This window comes from Oncorhynchus gorbuscha, linkage group LG07 (assembly GCF_021184085.1).
Source record: "Oncorhynchus gorbuscha isolate QuinsamMale2020 ecotype Even-year linkage group LG07, OgorEven_v1.0, whole genome shotgun sequence".
In the NCBI taxonomy this organism is placed as follows: domain Eukaryota; kingdom Metazoa; phylum Chordata; class Actinopteri; order Salmoniformes; family Salmonidae; genus Oncorhynchus; species Oncorhynchus gorbuscha.
The window spans coordinates 79,924,197-79,944,057 of record NC_060179.1 but is presented as its reverse complement, the minus strand read 5'-3'; the positions used below and the strand labels follow the sequence as shown (position 1 = coordinate 79,944,057).

Sequence of the window (19,861 nt, the reverse complement as noted above, 5' to 3'; positions counted from 1 at the left end):
ACTGTCGATAAATGTTCTGTCCTCACAGGCACCTGAGACTGTCGATAAATGTTCTGTCCTCACAGGCACCTGAGACTGTCGATAAATGTTCTGTCCTCTGAGACGATAAAGTTCTGTCCTCACACCTGAGACTGTCGATAAATGTTCTGTCCTCACAGGCACCTGAGACTGTCGATAAATGTCCTCTGCACCTGAGACTGTCGATAAATGTTCCTCACAGGCACCTGAGACTGTCGATAAATGTTCTGTCCTCACAGGCACCTGAGACTGTCGATAAATGTTCTGTCCTCACAGGCACCTGAGACTGTGTCGATAAATGTTCTGTCCTCACAGGCACCTGAGACTGTCGATAAATGTTCTGTCCTCACAGGCACCTGAGACTGTCGATAAATGTTCTGTCCTCACAGGCACCTGAGACTGTCGATAAATGTTCTGTCCTCACAGGCACCTGAGACTGTCGATAAATGTTCTGTCCTCACAGGCACCTGAGACTGTCGATAAATGTTCTGTCCTCACAGGCACCTGAGACTGTCGATAAATGTTCTGTCCTCACAGGCACCTGAGACTGTCGATAAATGTTCTGTCCTCACAGGCACCTGAGACTGTCGATAAATGTTCTGTCCTCACAGGCACCTGAGACTGTCGATAAATGTTCTGTCCTCACAGGCACCTGAGACTGTCGATAAATGTTCTGTCCTCACAGGCACCTGAGACTGTCGATAAATGTTCTGTCCTCACAGGCACCTGAGACTGTCGATAAATGTTCTGTCCTCACAGGCACCTGAGACTGTCGATAAATGTTCTGTCCTCACAGGCACCTGAGACTGTCGATAAATGTTCTGTCCTCACAGGCACCTGAGACTGTCGATAAAGGCTCCGTCCTCACAGGCACCTGAGACTGTCGATAAAGGCTCCGTCCTCACAGGCACCTGAGACTGTCGATAAATGTTCTGTCCTCACAGGCACCTGAGACTGTCGATAAATGTTCTGTCCTCACAGGCACCAGGTCGATAAATGTTCTGTCCTCACAGGCACCTGAGACTGTCGATAAATGTTCTGTCCTCACAGGCACCTGAGACTGTCGATAAATGTTCTGTCCTCACAGGCACCTGAGACTGTCGATAAATGTTCTGTCCTCACAGGCACCTGAGACTGTGTAGTGATGTGATTTGAACTGTGATGGAACGAGTGGGATGTATATACATGTATATATTTTTTTTATTCCAAAAGAAGCTCAATGTCACATTGTGAAATCATGTGATTTTCCGTAAGGTGATGTAACGTGATAAGCTTTGTCATTCTCATCTTTGATGGGCAGAGAGGATGGTGTTATGACTTCCAACGAAGTCGGTCCCTCTCCTTGTTTCGGGCGGCGTTGGTCGACGTCACTTTCTAGCCACCGCCGATCCACTTTTCATTTTCCATTTGTTTTGTCTTTGTCTTATTCACACCTGGCTTCACTCAACCAATTACTGGTTTATTATTTAACCCTCTGTTCCCCATGTTGTGTTTGTGAGTGATTGTTCTCTGTTACGTGGATGATTGTCAGGCTTTTGTTTTAGACAGTGTTTTTTTGGCACTTGTATGTGTTATGTGCTGTCGTTAGTTAACCGATATTAAAGTGCGCCTGTTTATTATACTCTGCTCTCCTGCACGTGACTTCGCCTCCCATACACACGCCTAACTTGACTTCGCCTCCCATACACACGCCTAACGTGACTTCGCCTCCCATACACACGCCTAACGTGACTTCGCCTCCCATACACACGCCTAACGTGACTTCGCCTCCCATACACACGCCTAACTTGACTTCGCCTCCCATACACACGCCTAACGTGACTTCGCCTCCCATACACACGCCTAACTTGACTTCGCCTCCCATACACACGCCTAACTTGACTTCGCCTCCCATACACACGCCTAACGTGACTTCGCCTCCCATACACACGCCTAACGTGACTTCGCCTCCCATACACACGCCTAACGTGACTTCGCCTCCCATACACACGCCTAACGTGACTTCGCCTCCCATACACACGCCTAACGTGACTTCGCCTCCCATACACACGCCTAACGTGACTTCGCCTCCCATACACACGCCTAACGTGACTTCGCCTCCCATACACACGCCTAACGTGACTTCGCCTCCCATACACACGCCTAACTTGACTTCGCCTCCCATACACACGCCTAACTTGACTTCGCCTCCCATACACACGCCTAACGTGACTTCGCCTCCCATACACACGCCTAACTTGACTTCGCCTCCCATACACACGCCTAACGTGACTTCGCCTCCCATACACACGCCTAACGTGACTTCGCCTCCCATACACACGCCTAACTTGACTTCGCCTCCCATACACACGCCTAACGTGACTTTGCCTCCCATACACACGCCTAACGTGACTTCGCCTCCCATACACATGCCTAACTTGACTTCGCCTCCCATACACACGCCTAACGTGACTTCGCCTCCCATACACACGCCTAACTTGACTTCGCCTCCCATACACACGCCTAACGTGACTTCGCCTCCCATACACACGCCTAACGTGACTTCGCCTCCCATACACACGCCTAACTTGACTTCGCCTCCCATACACACGCCTAACAGATGGACAACCGGATATTTCAAAGAGGCACCAATGTAAGGGTTATAAAAACCCATTATGTGACGTTTGTACAGAAACTTGGTTTTTAACAACAGCTGATATATCATGTAAGAGCAGGGAGGTTAAGTACAGAGATGTGGTTCTTTGTCTCAGCGCCACCCACACATGATGACTCTGTTACACAATGGATGCATCTCAAATGATTCCATATTCACTATAGAGTGGAGTGCACTACATAGGTAATAGAGTTCCATTTGGAACGCTTGTCAGTGCTCTCTTTCTGAGGCCAAGAGGAGTCTCCTACATTGTAAAGAGGAGTCTCCTACATTGTCAAGAGGAGTCTCCTACATATTGTAAAGATTAGTCTCCTACATTGTAAAGAGGAGTCTCCTACATATTGTAAAGATTAGTCTCCTACATTGTCAAGAGGAGTCTCCTACATATTGTAAAGAGGAGTCTCCTACATTGTCAAGAGGAGTCTCCTACATTGTAAAGAGGAGTCTCCTACATTGTCAAGAGGAGTCTCCTACATATTGCCAAGAGGAGTCTTCTACATATTGTAAAGAGGAGTCTTCTACATATTGTAAAGAGGAGTCTTCTACATATTATTGTCAAGAGGAGTCTCCTACATATTGCCAAGAGGAGTCTCCTACATATTGTCAAGAGGAGTTTCCTACATATTGTAAAGAGAAGTCTCCTACATATTGTAAAGAGGAGTCTCCTACATATTGTAAAGAGAAGTCTTCTACATATTGTCAAGAGGAGTCTCCTACATATTGCCAAGAGGAGTCTCCTACATATTGTCAAGAGGAGTCTCCTACATATTGCCAAGAGGAGTCTCCTACATTGTCAAGAGGATTTACGCATTTCTAGTAAAAAATCTACACTTGAGATCAGACCATAAACTCAGAGGAAGAGAGAGGGAACCTTCCGAATCAATGTGAAAAACCCTGTCTGTGAACACAAGGTCACAGGAGCCATATCGATACAGTAGTGTTCCACGTCATTCTGTGGTCAGAGTATTCAGAGAGGCATCTCTACCCTCATTTAATCTGTGTTCTATGTCCATTGAGGTGGCAGAGATGTCACACGATTGTTTGAACCTTCCCAAACAGAGCATTGTTGATTGTATTAACAACATCGTAAAGTGGCAATCAGCAGTTGAAACAATAACAAAGCCCATCTTTCCGTAAAAAGCTGAGGGATGGGGCTGGAGAAAATGTAACCACTCTAAAATTCGTAGATAAAGCTATGGATACAAGGCCTAACCGTCTATGATATTAAAATTATAGTTGTAACCTTGTTGAGGTTATATAGTGTTTGTTTACATTTACTTTGTGTACACACATTGGAGTAAAACATGCATATTTGAAGTTCTAATGGGGTACAACAGTTGAACTAAGCTCATGAGGAGATTGGAGATTCCCATCTCCCTCACTAGCTTTAAGAACCAGCTGTCAGAGCAGCTCACAGATCACTGCACCTGTTCATAGCCCATCTGTATACAGCCCATCTATCTACCTCATCCCCATACTGTATTTATTTATTTTGCTCCTTTTGCACCCCAGTATCTCTACTTGCACATCCATCTTTTGTACATCTACCATTCCAGTGTTTAATTGCCATATTGTAATTACTTCACCACCATGGCCTGTTTATTGCCTTAACTCCCTTATTTGACCTAATTTGCACTCACTGTATATAGACTTTTCGTTTTCTTTTTGTTCTACTGTGTTATTGACTGTATGTTTTGTTCATTCCATGTGTAACTCTGTGTTGTTGTATGTGTCGAACTGCTATGCTTTATCTTGGCCAGGTCGCAGTTGCAAATGAGAACTTGTTCTCAACTAGCCTACCTGGTTAAATAAAGGTGTTCTCAACTAGCCTACCTGGTTAAATAAAGGTGTTCTCAACTAGCCTACCTGGTTAAATAAAGGTGAAATAAAATAAAACAATTCAAATGAGGCATTTCTAAGTTATATTCTTCAAAAATGCATGTAGAAACTGCAGATTGCCCCTTTAAGGCTTACACCTTGAATTGCCCCTTTAAGGCTTTATCAAACACCTTGAACTGCCCCTTTAAGGCTTTGTCAAACGCCTTGAACTGCCCCTTTAAGGCTTTATCAAACACCTTGAACTGCCCCTTTAAGGCTTTATCAAACACCTTGAACTGCCCCTTTAAGGCTTTGTCAATCACCTTGAACTGCCCCTTTAAGACTTTGTCAAACACCTTGAACTGCCCCTTTAAGGCTTTGTCAAACACCTTGAACTGCCCCTTTAAGGCTTTGTCAAACACCTTGAACTGCCCCTTTAAGGCTTTATCAAACACCTTGAACTGCCCCTTTAAGGCTTTGTCAAAAACTTGAACTTGAAGGCTTTGTCAAACACCTTGAACCCCTTTAAGGCTTTGTCAAACACCTTGAACTGCCCCTTGAAGGCTTTATCAAACACCTTGAACTGCCCCTTTAAGGCTTTGTCAAACACCTTGAACTGCCCCTTGAAGGCTTTGTCAAACACCTTGAACTGCCCCTTTAAGGCTTTGTCAAACACCTTGAACTGCTTTGTCAAACACCTTGAACTGCCCCTTTAAGGCTTTGTCAAACACCTTGAATTGCCCCTTTAAGGCTTTGTCAAACACCTTGAACTGCCCCTTTAAGGCTTTGTCAAACACCTTGAATTGCCCCTTTAAGGCTTTGTCAAACACATTGATTGATAGGTGGTATGACTTTGTCTGTGTCCTGCTGACATCTGGGTCTGTGACTGTGTGTATTCTGGTCACTGAAGCCTTAGTATCGCTCGCAAGAACAGAAACAATATGCAAATGTCTGTGTTCCCGTGAAAGGTAAGGTGTCAGTATTACATCACAACTCACTGTACCACATGCAAAGGGATAAATGGCTTGCTAAACAACTTTTGTCTGTGTTAATGATATCCTCATTTGATTTCACAATCACTGGACACCATTTCGGATACCACAGTGGACACCAAATTGAACTCAGACTTTGATTGAAAACATTTGAGAAATGAGCTCAAACACTGGGACACCATATCACACACCACATTGGACACACTGGACAAAAGCAGCCGCAAAATGACTTTAAATATGGTACATTTATTTGTAGCCTAGGCCTACGTGAGAGAGGACATTAGCATTAGCCTCTGCAGAGCTTTACCTGATAAAGGATAAAGGAACATGTTCTCTCTCTGACTGACTGAGATGAGAGTAAGACAGGTACAACACACACACACACACAATCTCTGGCAGTGCAAGACTTCCTATCAAAGGCCCTCTGTCCCAGTGCAATAACAGTCCCTTCCAGGCCAGCCTCCCTTCAGCCAGCCTCAAGCCCACCTCTCGTCCACTGCCACGGGCCTAACGCCAGTGCCGAGGTCCCCTCAGCAAGCAAACTGAGAAACACCAGCAGCCAGGACAAACTCCAGCCATTAATGAGTGTGGTCACATCAGGAGCTAGCTGGCTAACACATTTCTGGAACTTTTTGGACGGACAGAGAGTCCTACCCTGCAACTTCAAACATGGGCATAATGGACTACAAAGATGGTCATAATGTACTACAAAGGTGGTCATAATGGACTACAAAGATGGTCATAATGGACTACAAACATGGGCATAATGGGCTACAAAGATGGTCATAATGGACTACAAACATGGGCATAATGGACTACAAAGATGGTCATAATGGACTACAAACATGGTCATAATGAACTACAAACATCAAATCAAATCAAATTTATTTATATAGCCCTTAGCCTCTTCAACCTTAGGAGGCTGATGAAATTCGGCTTGTCACCAAAAGCACTCACAAACTTCTACAGATGCACAATCGAGAGCATCCTGGCGGGCTGTATCATCGCCTGGTACGGCAACTGCTCCGCCCACAACCGTAAGGCTCTCCAGAGGGTAGTGAGGTCTGCACAACGCATCACCGGGGGCAAACTACCTGCCCTCCAGGACACCTACACCACCCGATGTTACAGGAAGGCCATAAAGATCATCAAGGACATCAACCACCCGAGCCACTGCCTGTTCACCCCGCTATCATCCAGAAGGCGAGGTCAGTACAGGTGCAGCAAAGCCGGGACCGAGAGACTGAAAAACAGCTTCTATCTCAAGGCCATCAGACTGTTAAACAGCCACCACTAACATTGAGTGGCTGCTGCCAACACACTGACACTGACTCAACTCCAGCCACTTTAATAATGGGAATTGATGGGAAATGATGTAAAATATATCACTAGCCACTTTAAACAATGCTACCGAATATAATGTTTACATACCCTACATTATTCATCTCATATGCATATGTATATCTTGTACTCTATATCATCTACTGCATCCTTATGTAATATATGTATCACTAGCCACTTTAACTATGCCACTTTGTTTACTTTGTCTACACACTCATCTCATATGTATATACTGTACTCGATACCATCTACTGTATCTTGCCTATGCTGCTCTGTACCATCACTCATTCATATATCTTTATGTACATATTCTTTATCCCCTTACACTGTGTATAAGACAGTAGTTTTGGAATTGTTAGTTAGATTACTTGTTGGTTATTACTGCATTGTCGGAACTAGAAGCACAAGCATTTCGCTACACTCGCATTAACATCTGCTAACCATGTGTATGTGACAAATAAAATTTGATTTGATTTGATTTCCGTTCACCTTCCCACTCCTGGGCCAGGCTACACTCAATCATATGACCCACTGAAGAGATGAGTCTTCAGTAAAGACTTAAAGGTTGAGGCCGAGTTTGCGTCTCTGACATGGGTAGGCAGACCGTTCCATAAAAATGGAGCTCTATAGGAGAAAGCCCTGCTTCCAGCTGTTTGCTTAGAAATTCTAGGGACAATTAGGAGGCCTTCGTCTTGTGACCGTAGCGTACGTGTAGGTATGTACGGCAGGACCAAATCAGAGAGATAGGTAGGAGCAAGCCCATGTAATGCTTTGTAGGTTAGCAGTAAAACCTTGAAATCAGCCCTTGTTTGACAGGAAGCCAGTGTCGGGAGGCTAGCACTGGAGTAATATGATCACATTTTTTTGGTTCTAGTCAGGATTCTAGCAGCCGTATTTAGCACTAACTGAAGTTTATTTAGTGCTTTATCCGGATAGCCGGAAAGTAGAGCACTGCAGTAGTCTAACCTAGAAGTGACAAAAGCATGGATACATTTTTCTGCATCATTTGTGGACAGAAAGTTTCTGATTTTTGCAATGTTACGTAGATGGAAAAAAGCTGTCCTTGAAATGGTCCTCAATGGTCCTCAAACATGGGCATAATGGACTACAAACATGGGCATGATGGACTACAAACATGGGCATGATGGACTACAAACATGGGCATAATGGACTACAAAGATGGTCATAATGCAGCGTCACTATGCGGTCACCGGTCAGTAGGGTTATACAGTCCATAACAGGAGAAACGTAAGCTGCTTGCCAAATGGCATCATATTCCCTACAGTATGTAGTGCACTATTATTGACCAGAGCCCATTGGCCCATGAGCTACATCATAGGGAATATGGTTTCATTTAGAATACACATTTACAGTGAGTTTTAGCCACTCTCAGTGCAAGTTACTACATCATTATGAGGATCGGTTTAGAATTCAGTTATGACCTAGAGCAGGGGTGGGCATCTCCAGTCCTCAAGGGCCTGATTGGTGTCACACTTTCCCCCCATCCCTAGCAAACACAGCTGATTAACATAATGTCATTATAAACTGAACATCATGTTTAGGTGATTATTGGAGTCAGGTGTGTTGGCTGGGGCTGGGGCAGACCTGTGGCACCAATCAGGCCCTCGAGGACTGGAATTGCCCCCCCCTCTCTCCCCCTGACCTAGAGAGAAGGTGACTCTCTCACTCAGGAATGATTAACCAGCAGTTTGCAAAAAGCTGGGGGCAGATACAACATCTCTTTTTTATTTGACCTTTATTTAACCAGGTAGGCTAGTTGAGAAACAGTTTACATTTACAACTGCGACCTGGCCAAGATAAAGCATAGCAGTGTGAACAGACAACAACACAGAGTTACACATGGAGTAAACAATAAACAAGCCAATAATACAGTAGGAAAAAAAAGAAAAAAGAAAAAGACAGTCTATATACATTGTGTGCAAAAGGCATGAGGAGGTCGGTGAATAATTACAATTTAGCAGGTTAACACTGGAGTGATAAATGATCACATGGTCATGTGCAGGTAGAGATACTGGTGTGCAAAAGAGCAGAAAAGTAAATAAATAAAAACAGTATGGGGAGGAGGTAGGTAAATTGGGTGGGCAATTTACCGATGGACTATGTACAGCTGCAGCGATCGGTTAGCTGCTCAGATAGCAGATGTTTAAAGTTGGTGAGGGAGATAAAAGTCTCCAGCTTCAGTGATTTTTGTAGTTTGTTCCAGTCATTGGCAGCAGAGAACTGGAAGGAAAGGCGGCCAAAGGGGGAGTTGGCATTGGGGGTGACCAGTGAAATATACCTGCTGGAGCACGTGGGTGTTGCTATGGTGACCAGTGAAATATACCTGCTGGAGCGCGTGGGTGTTGCTATGGTGACCAGTGAAATATACCTGCTGGAGCGTGTGGGTGTTGCTATAGTGACCAGTGAGCTGAGATAAGGCGAGGCCTTACCTAGCAATGTCTTATAGATGACCTGGAGTCAGTGGTCAAAGCAAACAGAGACCTGTTGAATAGTGCAGCGGTGTAAGGCACTGCATCTCAGTGCTTGAGGCGTCACTACAGACACCTTGGTTCGATTCCAGGCTGTATCACAACCGGACGTAATTGGGAGTCCCATAGGGCGGCGCAAAATTGGCCCAGCGTTGTCCGCGTTTGGCCGGTGTAGGCAGTCATTGTAATTAAGAATTTGTTCTTAATTGACTTGCCGAGTTAAAATAAAGGTTAAATAAATTTAATTAAATAAAATACAGTACAGACTCGCCTCACAACTACAGTCATTAATGGTCCATATCAGAGCCCTGTTGTATACTGCAAACAAATCTATACGGCTGTGTCTGTGTACATCTACATGGCATTATGTATTGTGTTGATTGTATGGTAGGGTTATGCCAAGGGCACTCCATTCACTGTATCAGTAAACATTAGCACTGTGAGGAACGGTTAATTCCCTGAGGAAACATTAGCAGCAGTCAATTCACCGAGGAAACCATAGCAACATTAGCAGCAGTTCATTCACTGAGGAAACCATAGCAACATTAGCAGCAGTTCATTCACTGAGGAAACCATGGCAACATTAGCAACAGTTAATTCACTGAGGAAACATTAGCAGCAGTCAATTCACTGAGGAAACCATAGCAACATTAGCAGCAGTTCATTCACTGAGGAAACCATGGCAACATTAGCAACAGTTAATTCACTGAGGAAACATTAGCAGCAGTTCATTCACTGAGGAAACCATAGCAACATTAGCAGCAATTCACTGAGGAAAACAACATTAGCAACAGTTAATTCACTGAGGAAACATTAGCAGCAGTCAATTCACTGAGGAAACCATAGCAACATTAGCAGCAGTTCATTCACTGAGGAAACCATGGAAACATTAGCAGCAGTCAATTCACTGAGGAAATCATAGCAACATTAGCAGCAGTCAATTCACTGAGGAACCATAGCAACATTAGCAGCAGTTCATTCACTGAGGAAACCATGGAAACATTAGTCAATCATTAGCAACATTAACAGTTAATTCACTGAGGAAAAACCATAGCAAAGTTAATTCACTGAGGAAACCATAAAAACATTAGCAACAGTTAATTCACTGAGGAAACCATAGCAACATTAGCAACTGTGATACTGATTGAGTAATTCGGTATAGATGACAGTGAAGGCAAATGTTTGACATGAGCAAAAATAGAGAGCAAAAAAACATGGTCTATTTTTCATTCATCTCTGAACCCAGAACCAAATCTCACGTGTGAGACTACTTTTTCCTAAGTGAACTCTTCAATGGCCACCTGATACGTTTCCACATAGATATACTGGGGAACAGAACACCTATCCCTGAGGGTTACTTGGCTCTATACTACCTATCCCTGAGGTTACTTGGCTCTATACACCTATCCCTGAGGGTTACTTGGCTCTATACTACCTATCCCTGAGTGTTACTTGGCTCTATACACCTATCCCTGAGTGTTACTTGGCTCTATACACCTATCCCTGAGGGTTACTTGGCTCTATACTATCTATCCCTGAGGGTTACTTGGCTCTATACACCTATCCCTGAGTGTTACTTGGCTCTATACACCTATCCCTGAGGGTTACTTGGCTCTATACTATCTATCCCTGAGGGTTACTTGGCTCTATACACCTATCCCTGAGGGTTACTTGGCTCTATACTACCTATCCCTGAGGGTTACTTGGCTCTATACTACCTATCCCTGAGGGTTACTTGGCTCTATACTACCTATCCCTGAGGGTTACTTGGCTCTATACTACCTATCCCTGAGTGTTACTTGGCTCTATACTACCTATCCCTGAGGGTTACTTGTCTCTATACTACCTATCCCTGAGGGTTACTTGGCTGTCTACTATCTATCTCTGAGGGTTACTTGGCTCTCTACCACTTAGGGTTGTCTCTCTACTCATGTGTTTAATTGGAGTGTTCTGATGACTCCCTTCTTTGTTTACCTCATCTGCTCTGGGCCCTACCTCCCTGTGGAGAAGGGCATTGTTGTTTCAGGTCATCACCGCACAGTCATTATCATGACAGACAACAGCTTCACACTACTGATATACAACTGTGGGATGATAACCACAGAGTTATACCATATCAACATATCTATGGTCTTGAGGCACGAGAAGAATATAGTCGAAAAATCCAAATAATAATAATAATAATATATGCCATTTAGCAGACGCTTTTATCCAAAGCGACTTACAGTCATGTGTGCATGAAATGGCCGTGATAGATGCAAAAAAATATGTCTTTGATGCACTTATATGAATAAATACGTCCAACTACAATAGGAACAGACATGTTGAGAAAGAACCTCTCGGAACAGGTCTCTGTCCTCCTCTTCCACTAATTCTGTATACCCTCCCTCTGCGTTCTCTTCACACTGTGGCCTGTGGCCATCCGGATTCCTGTCAGGTGAGGAGTCTGGGGTGTCACTAAGATGTCATTTTGGATCCGTAGCGGTGGCTGCTGGACTGCCAGAGGAGATGAACAGTCTGGTCTTTGTGTGTTTAGGACAGAGCTGGTCCTGTGAGAGAGGAGAGTCAGAGGAAGGCAGGGCCAGCAAAGATATTCTACTGTCTGCAGGACCACAACAGCCCCCTGTCCTGAGGACAACCACAGTGTCATCCCCTGAACAGATAATCTCGTAACCCAAAACCTTAGATGTTCAGCTTGTAGGCTACATCCTTTCAAAGCATTGACCAATGCCAATAGAAAAAGTCAGGTGAACTGAAAAGTCAGGTGAACTGAAGAGTCAGGTGATCTGAAGAGTCAGGTGACCTGAAGGTTCAAGTGATCTGAAGAGTCAGGTGATCTGAAGAGTCAGGTGAACTGAAGAGTCAGGTGAACTGAAGAGTCAGGTGATCTGAAGAGTCAGGTGAACTGAAGAGTCAGGTGAACTGAAGAGTCAGGTGAACTGAAGAGTCAGGTGAACTGAAGAGTCAGGTGACCTGAAGGTTCAAGTGATCTGAAGAGTCAGATGAACTGAAGAGTCAGGTGAACTGAAGAGTCAGGTGATCTGAAGAGTCAGGTGAACTGAAGAGTCAGGTGACCTGAAGGTTCAAGTGATCTGAAGAGTCAGATGAACTGAAGAGTCAAGTGAACTGAAGAGTCAGGTGAACTGAAGAGTCAGGTGAACTGAAGAGTCAGGTGATCTGAAGAGTCAAGTGAAGAACACATTTAGAGACATATGGAAAACTCCTTGACAACTACCTTCGAATCACTCATTGTGGTCGTAGCTGTCAAGTTGTTAAAACGTAGGAGTAGGTGGTATGAGTAGGAGTAGGAGTGAGTGGGTAGGTAGGATTGAGTGTGTAGGAGTGGGTGAGTGGATAGGAGTGGGTGGGTAGGAGTGGGTGGGTAGGAGTGGGTGGGTAGGAGTGAGTGGGTAGGATTGAGTGAGAAGGAGTGGGTGGGTAGGAGTGGGTGGGTAGGTATGGGTAGGTAGGTATGGGTATGTGGGTGGGTAGAAGTGAGTGGTTAGGAGTGGGTGGATAGAAGTGAGTGGTAAGGAGTGGGTGGGTAGGAGTGGGTGGGTAGGAGTGGGTGGGTAGGAGTGTTTGGGTAGGTATGGGTATGTGGATGGGTAGGAGTGAGTGGGTAGGAGTGAGTGGGTAGGAGTGGGTGGGTAGGAGGATGGGTAGGAGTGGGTGGGTAGGAGTGGGTGGGTAGGAGTGGTGGGTAGGAGTGGAGTGGGTAGGAGTGAGTGGGTAGGAGTGGGTGGGTAGGAGTGGGTAGGGTGGGTAGGAGTGGGTGGGTAGGAGTAGGGTGGGAGGGTGGGTAGGAGTGAGTGGGAGTGGTGGGTAGGAGGAGTGGGTAGGGTAGGTGGGTGGGTGGGTAGGAGTGGGTGGGTGGGAGTGGGTAGGAGTGGGTGGGTAGGAGTGAGTGGGTAGGTGGGTAGGGAGTGGGTGGGTAGGAGTGAGTGGGTGGGAGTAGGGTGGGTAGGAGTGAGTGGGTAGGAGTGGGTGGGTAGGAGTGAGTGGGTAGGAGTGGGTGGGTAGGAGTGGGTGGGTAGGAGTGGGTGGGTAGGAGTAGGTGGGTAGGAGTGAGTGGGTAGGAGTGGGTGGGTAGGAGTGGGTGGGTAGGAGTAGTGGGTAGGAGGGTGGGTAGGAGTGGGTGGGTAGGAGTGGGTGGGTAGGAGTGGGGGAGTGGGTGGGTAGGAGGAGTAGGAGTGGGTGGGTAGGAGTGAGTGGGTAGGAGTGGGTGGGTAGGAGTGAGTGGGTAGGAGTGGGTGGGTAGGAGTGGGTGGGTAGGAGTGGGTGGGTAGGAGTGAGTGGGTAGGAGTGGGTGGGTAGGTAGGAGTGGGTGGGTGGGGAGTGAGTGGGTAGGAGGAGTGGGTGGGTAGGAGTAGGGGTGGGTAGGGAGTGGGTGGGTGGGTAGGAGGGGTGGGTAGGTGGGTGGGTGGGTGGGTAGGGTGGGTGGGTAGGAGTGGGTGGGTGGGTAGGAGTGGGTGGGTAGGAGTGGGTGGGTAGGAGTGAGTGGGTAGGAGTGGGTGGGTAGGAGTGGGTGGGTAGGAGTGAGTGGGTAGGAGTGGGTGGGTAGGAGTGGGTGGGTAGGAGTGGGTGGGTAGGAGTAGGTGGGTAGAAGTGGGTGGGTAGGAGTGGGTGGGTAGGAGTGCGTGCAAGGGAAATAGCTTGATGAGTCAGTAATACTGTGTTACCCAGTAATGTTTCTCTGACTATCCCCGTTTGAGAGACCAGATGAGACAGATGCAGTGGGCTACCCTCTTCCTTCAGGCACTACACTGTCAGACTGTCATGGGAAGGCTACATCAGAGTAGGTAGAACTACAACTAATGCCATGCCACGCAATTTCATAGAAGTACCACTTGAACCTCTTTTGTCAGTCATAGAGAAAAACAGCGGCTTCGCCAACTGCTGAAGGGGAGGGAAACTGAGATTTTTTCTGCCTCAGTTTAAGACCCTCTATCTTTAGTCACGGCATGCTGTATTGTCACTAGAGCGGGAATGTTTTCCCTTTTAAAGAGGGACAGGGACATTGCAGAACGGCCACCAGGCCAAAAGGAAATTGTCAGAAAGGCTGCCAGCCAGGCCCATTGTGTGACCCACAGTTAGAAGGCTTAAAACACAGGGACAGCTAAAGCTCTTTATCCTGTAACTTGTAGCCACATGTGTAACATGATGGTCATGTGTATTGTAACAGACGTATATATTCTTTATTTAGATAAAGTCCTCTTCTAAATTTTTCTACTCGTGTTACCATGCATATGTCTCGGCCAATCTGACCCACATTCTGAGCGGAGAGCCCTAAGGAAATACCTGCCTGAGGTAAACTGAAGTTCCTTGGTTTCCAAGGGAACAGGTGTGGAGAGAAACTCTATTCAGCTGGGTGGAGGAGGGGGGCTGACTGCCTCAGAGACAAACGCTATGGCAGTGTGAGAGAACGAGTACCCTTCTCCTCCCCCTTTTACTAGAGACATATGTGGCATACTTACAGGGTTTCTCTCTCTCTCTCTCTCTCTCTCTCTCTCTCTCTCTCTCTCTCTCTCTCTCTCTCTCTCTCTCTCTCTCTGGAGTAACTCTCTGGACAGCACTTCACTGGCGTATGTCTGCTCACTTGAAAGTTATGGCTCTTTAAACACAGATATGTCATGGGTTACTCTGTCCCAGAACCTGATCCTTTGTATCCAAATATAAATACTTTCATTACTAAGTTGACAGATTGTGGAAGATGTAGCAATCAAAAGGAAATGTCTACCCCATCTCTGTTGTTGTGCAACAGGTGGAGAGTTGTGGAACGCAGAAGTATTACCTTTCAGGTTGACCAGCCCATGATAAGTAACCTATCCTCACTGTCCAGCCCATGATAAGTAACCTATCCTCACTGTCCAGCCCACGATAAAAAAAACTACATGAGGCGCCACCTCTAACTGATAAACCTAAATGACAGGACCCCACCTGACAACAGATATCTGTCCATACATTCCAGAGTCATTGTGACTGTTCTACACTACTACCAATAACACTAAAGGGTCAGTCCGCAGTCCACTTGTTATCTCCCACAGTCTGACAATTGACTCCATCATGTGTTGACATTGACACTGTTACCATCCCATGATACATTTGAATACCTTTAAACCTGTGGAATGAATCAGGATAGAACATGTGAATCACAGACAGCCTCTCCCTAGATGAGTGGCTCCATCCCATGATACATTTGAATACCTTTAAACCTGTGGAATGAATCAGGATAGAACATGTGAATCACAGACAGCCTCTCCCTAGATGAGTGGCTCCATCCCATGATACATTTTCTTTAAACCTGTGGAATGAATTAGAACCCAGACAGTAGATGAGTGACATTTGAATACCTTTAAACCTGTGGAATGAATCAGGATAGAACATGTGAATCACAGACAGCCTCTCCCTAGATGAGTGGCTCCATCATGTTTCAAAACCTTTCCCAGGTAGGTGACACACCTGTAGGTGACACACCTGTAGGTGTAAGTGACACACCTGTAGGTGACACACCAGTAGGTCACCTGGTATCTCAGTGTTTCCATGCGACAGAGTCTCCATGGAAGTGGCTTGCAAACATTAAGGCCCATAGGGATCCCCCACCCCCCCCACCCCACACACACACACAACACTACTAACATACTTCGTCATGCATCGTCGAAGTGGTCAAGTAGAGTAAGAAAGCATGGGCTGTGGCCACAGGACGGCCTACTCTCACAGAGAATACTCTCACAGAGAATAATCTCACAGAGAATACACTCACAGAGAATAAACACATCAAAGAAACAGATTATCACACATGAACATAATGAAGCCATTTATTAGCGACCAAATCTGAACCAGTAACACTCTAATGCTCTTAATAAAATATATAAGATTAGCCAGTCAGCAAACTCCTCTCAGGGAGTTAAAAAAGAATGACTGACCTTTTTGTGTGTGTGTGAGTGAATGTATATGGTGTGTGTGTGTGTGTGTGTGTGTGTGTGTGTGTGTGTGTGTGTGTGTGTGTGTGTGTGTGTGTGTGTGTGTGTGTGTGTGTGTGTGTGTGTGTGTGTGTGTGTGTGTGTGTGTGTGTGTGTGTGTGTGTGTGTGTGTGTGTGTGTGTGTGTGTGTGTGTGCGTGTGTGTGTTTGAGTGAGAGAAAGTGAGAGAGTTTTAACATCAGTTAAATGTGAGCCTTCAGTCCCATGCAATGGATATGCAGGGTCAGAGGCTTCAATAAGTTTCACGTGACAACATGCCCCGAAATCATGACAAACTCCCCCTGCCCATAGCCGGGGGAAGTAGTTTGGGAGTGTGTGATTTTTTTTCTCCAACAGGGGGCTGGACAAATGTCTTTGTCCACAATGGCCATTAATACAGGACTAGTAAAGGCCCTGTTCACTACTTTTGTGAAAGAAAAAAAAATCACCATTTTTACATTTATTGAATATAAACAATTTTTTTAATCTGATTTTTCAGGGGGTGCTTCAGCACCATCAGGACCCCCTACTTCCTGCGGCAAGGTCACATAATGCAATACTCTTGACCTGGGCCCATTAAGAAAATAGTATTGCATTTGGGATACAACCTATGAGTAGTGAAGAGTCTTGAGATTATGTCAGCAAGCATAGAAGGCTACAGACACTATGAAGACATAACAGACATATCACTTTTGTGCAGAGACCCTGAAAATATTTACTTCAGTCATGTCACACAGAGGTAATACCGGTCTACAGAACCCTTGGCGAAACGAACTGCAACAATCACTGAGGCTGGAGACTCATAATTCCCTCACTAGCTTTAAGCACCAGCTGTCAGAGCAGCTCACAGATCACTGCACCTGTACATAGCCCATCTGTATATAGCCCATCCAACTACCTCATCCCCATACTGTATTTATTTATTTATCTTGCTCCTTTGCACCCCAGTATCTCTACCTGCACATTCATCTTCTGCACATCTACCATTCCAGTGTTTAATTGCTATATTGTAATTACTTCGCCACTATGGCCTATTTATTGCCTTACCTCCCTTATCCTACCTCATTTGCACATGCTGTATATAGAATTTTTCTACTGTATTATTGACTGTATGTTTGTTTATTCCATGTGTAACTCTATTGTTGTATGTGTCGCACTGCTTTGCGTTATCTTGACCATGTCGCATTTGTAAATGAGAACTTGTTCTCAACTAGCCTACCTGGTTAAATAAAGGTGTTCTCTACTAGCCTACCTGGTTAAATAAAGGTGTTCTCAACTAGCCTACCTGGTTAAATAAAGGTGTTCTCTACTAGCCTACCTGGTTAAATAAAGGTGTAGCCTACCTGGTTAAATAAAGGTGTTCTCAACTAGCCTACCTGGTTAAATAAAGGTGTTCTCAACTAGCCTACCTGGTTAAATAAAGGTGTTCTCAACTAGCCTACCTGGTTAAATAAAGGTGTTCTCTACTAGCCTACCTGGTTAAATAAAGGTGTTCTCTACTAGCCTACCTGGTTAAATAAAGGTGTTCTCAACTAGCCTACCTGGTTAAATAAAGGTGTTCTCAACTAGCCTACCTGGTTAAATAAAGGTGTTCTCAACTAGCCTACCTGGTTAAATAAAGGTGTTCTCTACTAGCCTACCTGGTTAAATAAATGTGTTCTCTACTAGCCTACCTGGTTAAATAAAGGTGTTCTCCACTAGCCTACCTGGTTAAATAAAGGTGTTCTCCACTAGCCTACCTGGTTAAATAAAGGTGTTCTCCACTAGCCTACCTGGTTAAATAAAGGTGTTCTCCACTAGCCTACCTGGTTAAATAAAGGTGTTCTCCACTAGCCTACCTGGTTAAATAAAGGTGTTCTCAACTAGCCTACCTGGTTAAATAAAGGTGTTCTCAACTAGCCTACCTGGTTAAATAAAGGTGTTCTCTACTAGCCTACCTGGTTAAATAAAGGTGTTCTCTACTAGCCTACCTGGTTAAATAAAGGTGTTCTCCACTAGCCTACCTGGTTAAATAAAGGTGTTCTCAACTAGCCTACCTGGTTAAATAAAGGTGTTCTCCACTAGCCTACCTGGTTAAATAAAGGTGTTCTCTACTAGCCTACCTGGTTAAATAAAGGTGTTCTCTACTAGCCTACCTGGTTAAATAAAGGTGTTCTCCACTAGCCTACCTGGTTAAATAAAGGTGTTCTCAACTAGCCTACCTGGTTAAATAAAGGTGTTCTCTACTAGCCTACCTGGTTAAATAAAGGTGTTCTCTACTAGCCTACCTGGTTAAATAAAGGTGTTCTCAACTGGCCTACCTGGTTAAATAAAGGTGTTCTCTACTAGCCTACCTGGTTAAATAAAGGTGTTCTCAACTAGCCTACCTGGTTAAATAAAGGTGTTCTCTACTAGCCTACCTGGTTAAATAAAGGTGTTCTCAACTGGCCTACCTGGTTAAATAAAGGTGTTCTCTACTAGCCTACCTGGTTAAATAAAGGTGTAATAAAACTAATAATAATTCAGGTTGTTACTACATACTGTAGTAGGTTAGGCTGTGTGGAGAAATACCTGAACTCATTGTAGTCTTTAGACTGGCTATACAGCCAGAGAGAATCCTGTTGGTGTAATATTGACTTCCATGATTCACGGTCACACACAGAGGTAGGCTAGTACTCTAATGCCAACAGACCTTTGGACAAGATGTACAATTGTGCTGCATGTGTTTGCCAACCATTGTAACGCAGTCAAAGGAAAACATTTTCTTTTGGAGGTGTGAGCAATTGCAAAGGAAGTGAATCAGTGAAGGGCTGGCATCAGGATATTAGTTTGTTGGCATACTTTGGAACAGAGGAGACATGTTGGTTTGCTGCTACAAAATGTAATACTCGAATAACAACATCCTAGTGAGCACGAGACAGAAACATATGCATTTTACTCAGAAATACATATTTTCAATGGCTTTTGCTCAAAGGGATAGCCCTCTACATAAAGCATTATATATGACTCGAACTGAAACTATTTGTTAACAAAGCTGAACCATAGAGCTCCCCTATAATATGATGTTCTAACTATTTTATTCTAACACTCAAAAGTGTAATCAAATGATGTCATGTGTTAAGACTCTTTTCTCGTGCTCTAATGAGAGAATCCTGACAGAGCAGTTGCATAGCTCTTCAACTCTCTAAGCAGGTAGTCCTTGGCAACAAGACGTCCATTGGGTAATACTCACACCCTCCATCCATCCTCAGCTTGATGTAGTAATGATGAAGCAAGAGTCTCTCTTTGTTGGAAATACATATGTATTGATGTAGCCTACAGCAAGCAGGGCATATCATTTTTTTTTTTTTTTAATCTAACATCTTCATTACAAATCTGTTGAAATATCCGTTGTTTATAAATGGACCATTATGTACATTCGTTTGCTCCGTTTTTCTTGACAAATCAGACACTTGAGGGATGTTTTAACTGAAGGCCAAATTCATAGATAATTCTTTAATGACATCTGCTGGACACAAGTTGACAATGCACTCATGGACATCAGCCCGCACTGTGTTTCCTTTCAGCCAATCAGCAACGTTGCTTACAGCCACTGACGGTCAAAGTTCAT

General features: G+C 44.7%; 1 protein-coding gene across 1 annotated transcript in view; it reads left to right on the top strand.

Annotated features, from left to right (window-relative positions):
* The window catches only part of LOC124039054 (repetitive proline-rich cell wall protein 2-like), a 3,114-nt gene extending 460 nt beyond the window's left edge, over positions 1-2,654 (top strand). Inside the window, exon 2 of the mRNA XM_046354934.1 lies at positions 1,623-2,654. Coding sequence (XP_046210890.1) covers positions 1,623-2,654 — 1,032 coding nt within the window. The remainder of the gene's footprint in view (positions 1-1,622) is intronic.
* Positions 2,655-19,861: the final 17,207 nt, after the last annotated feature.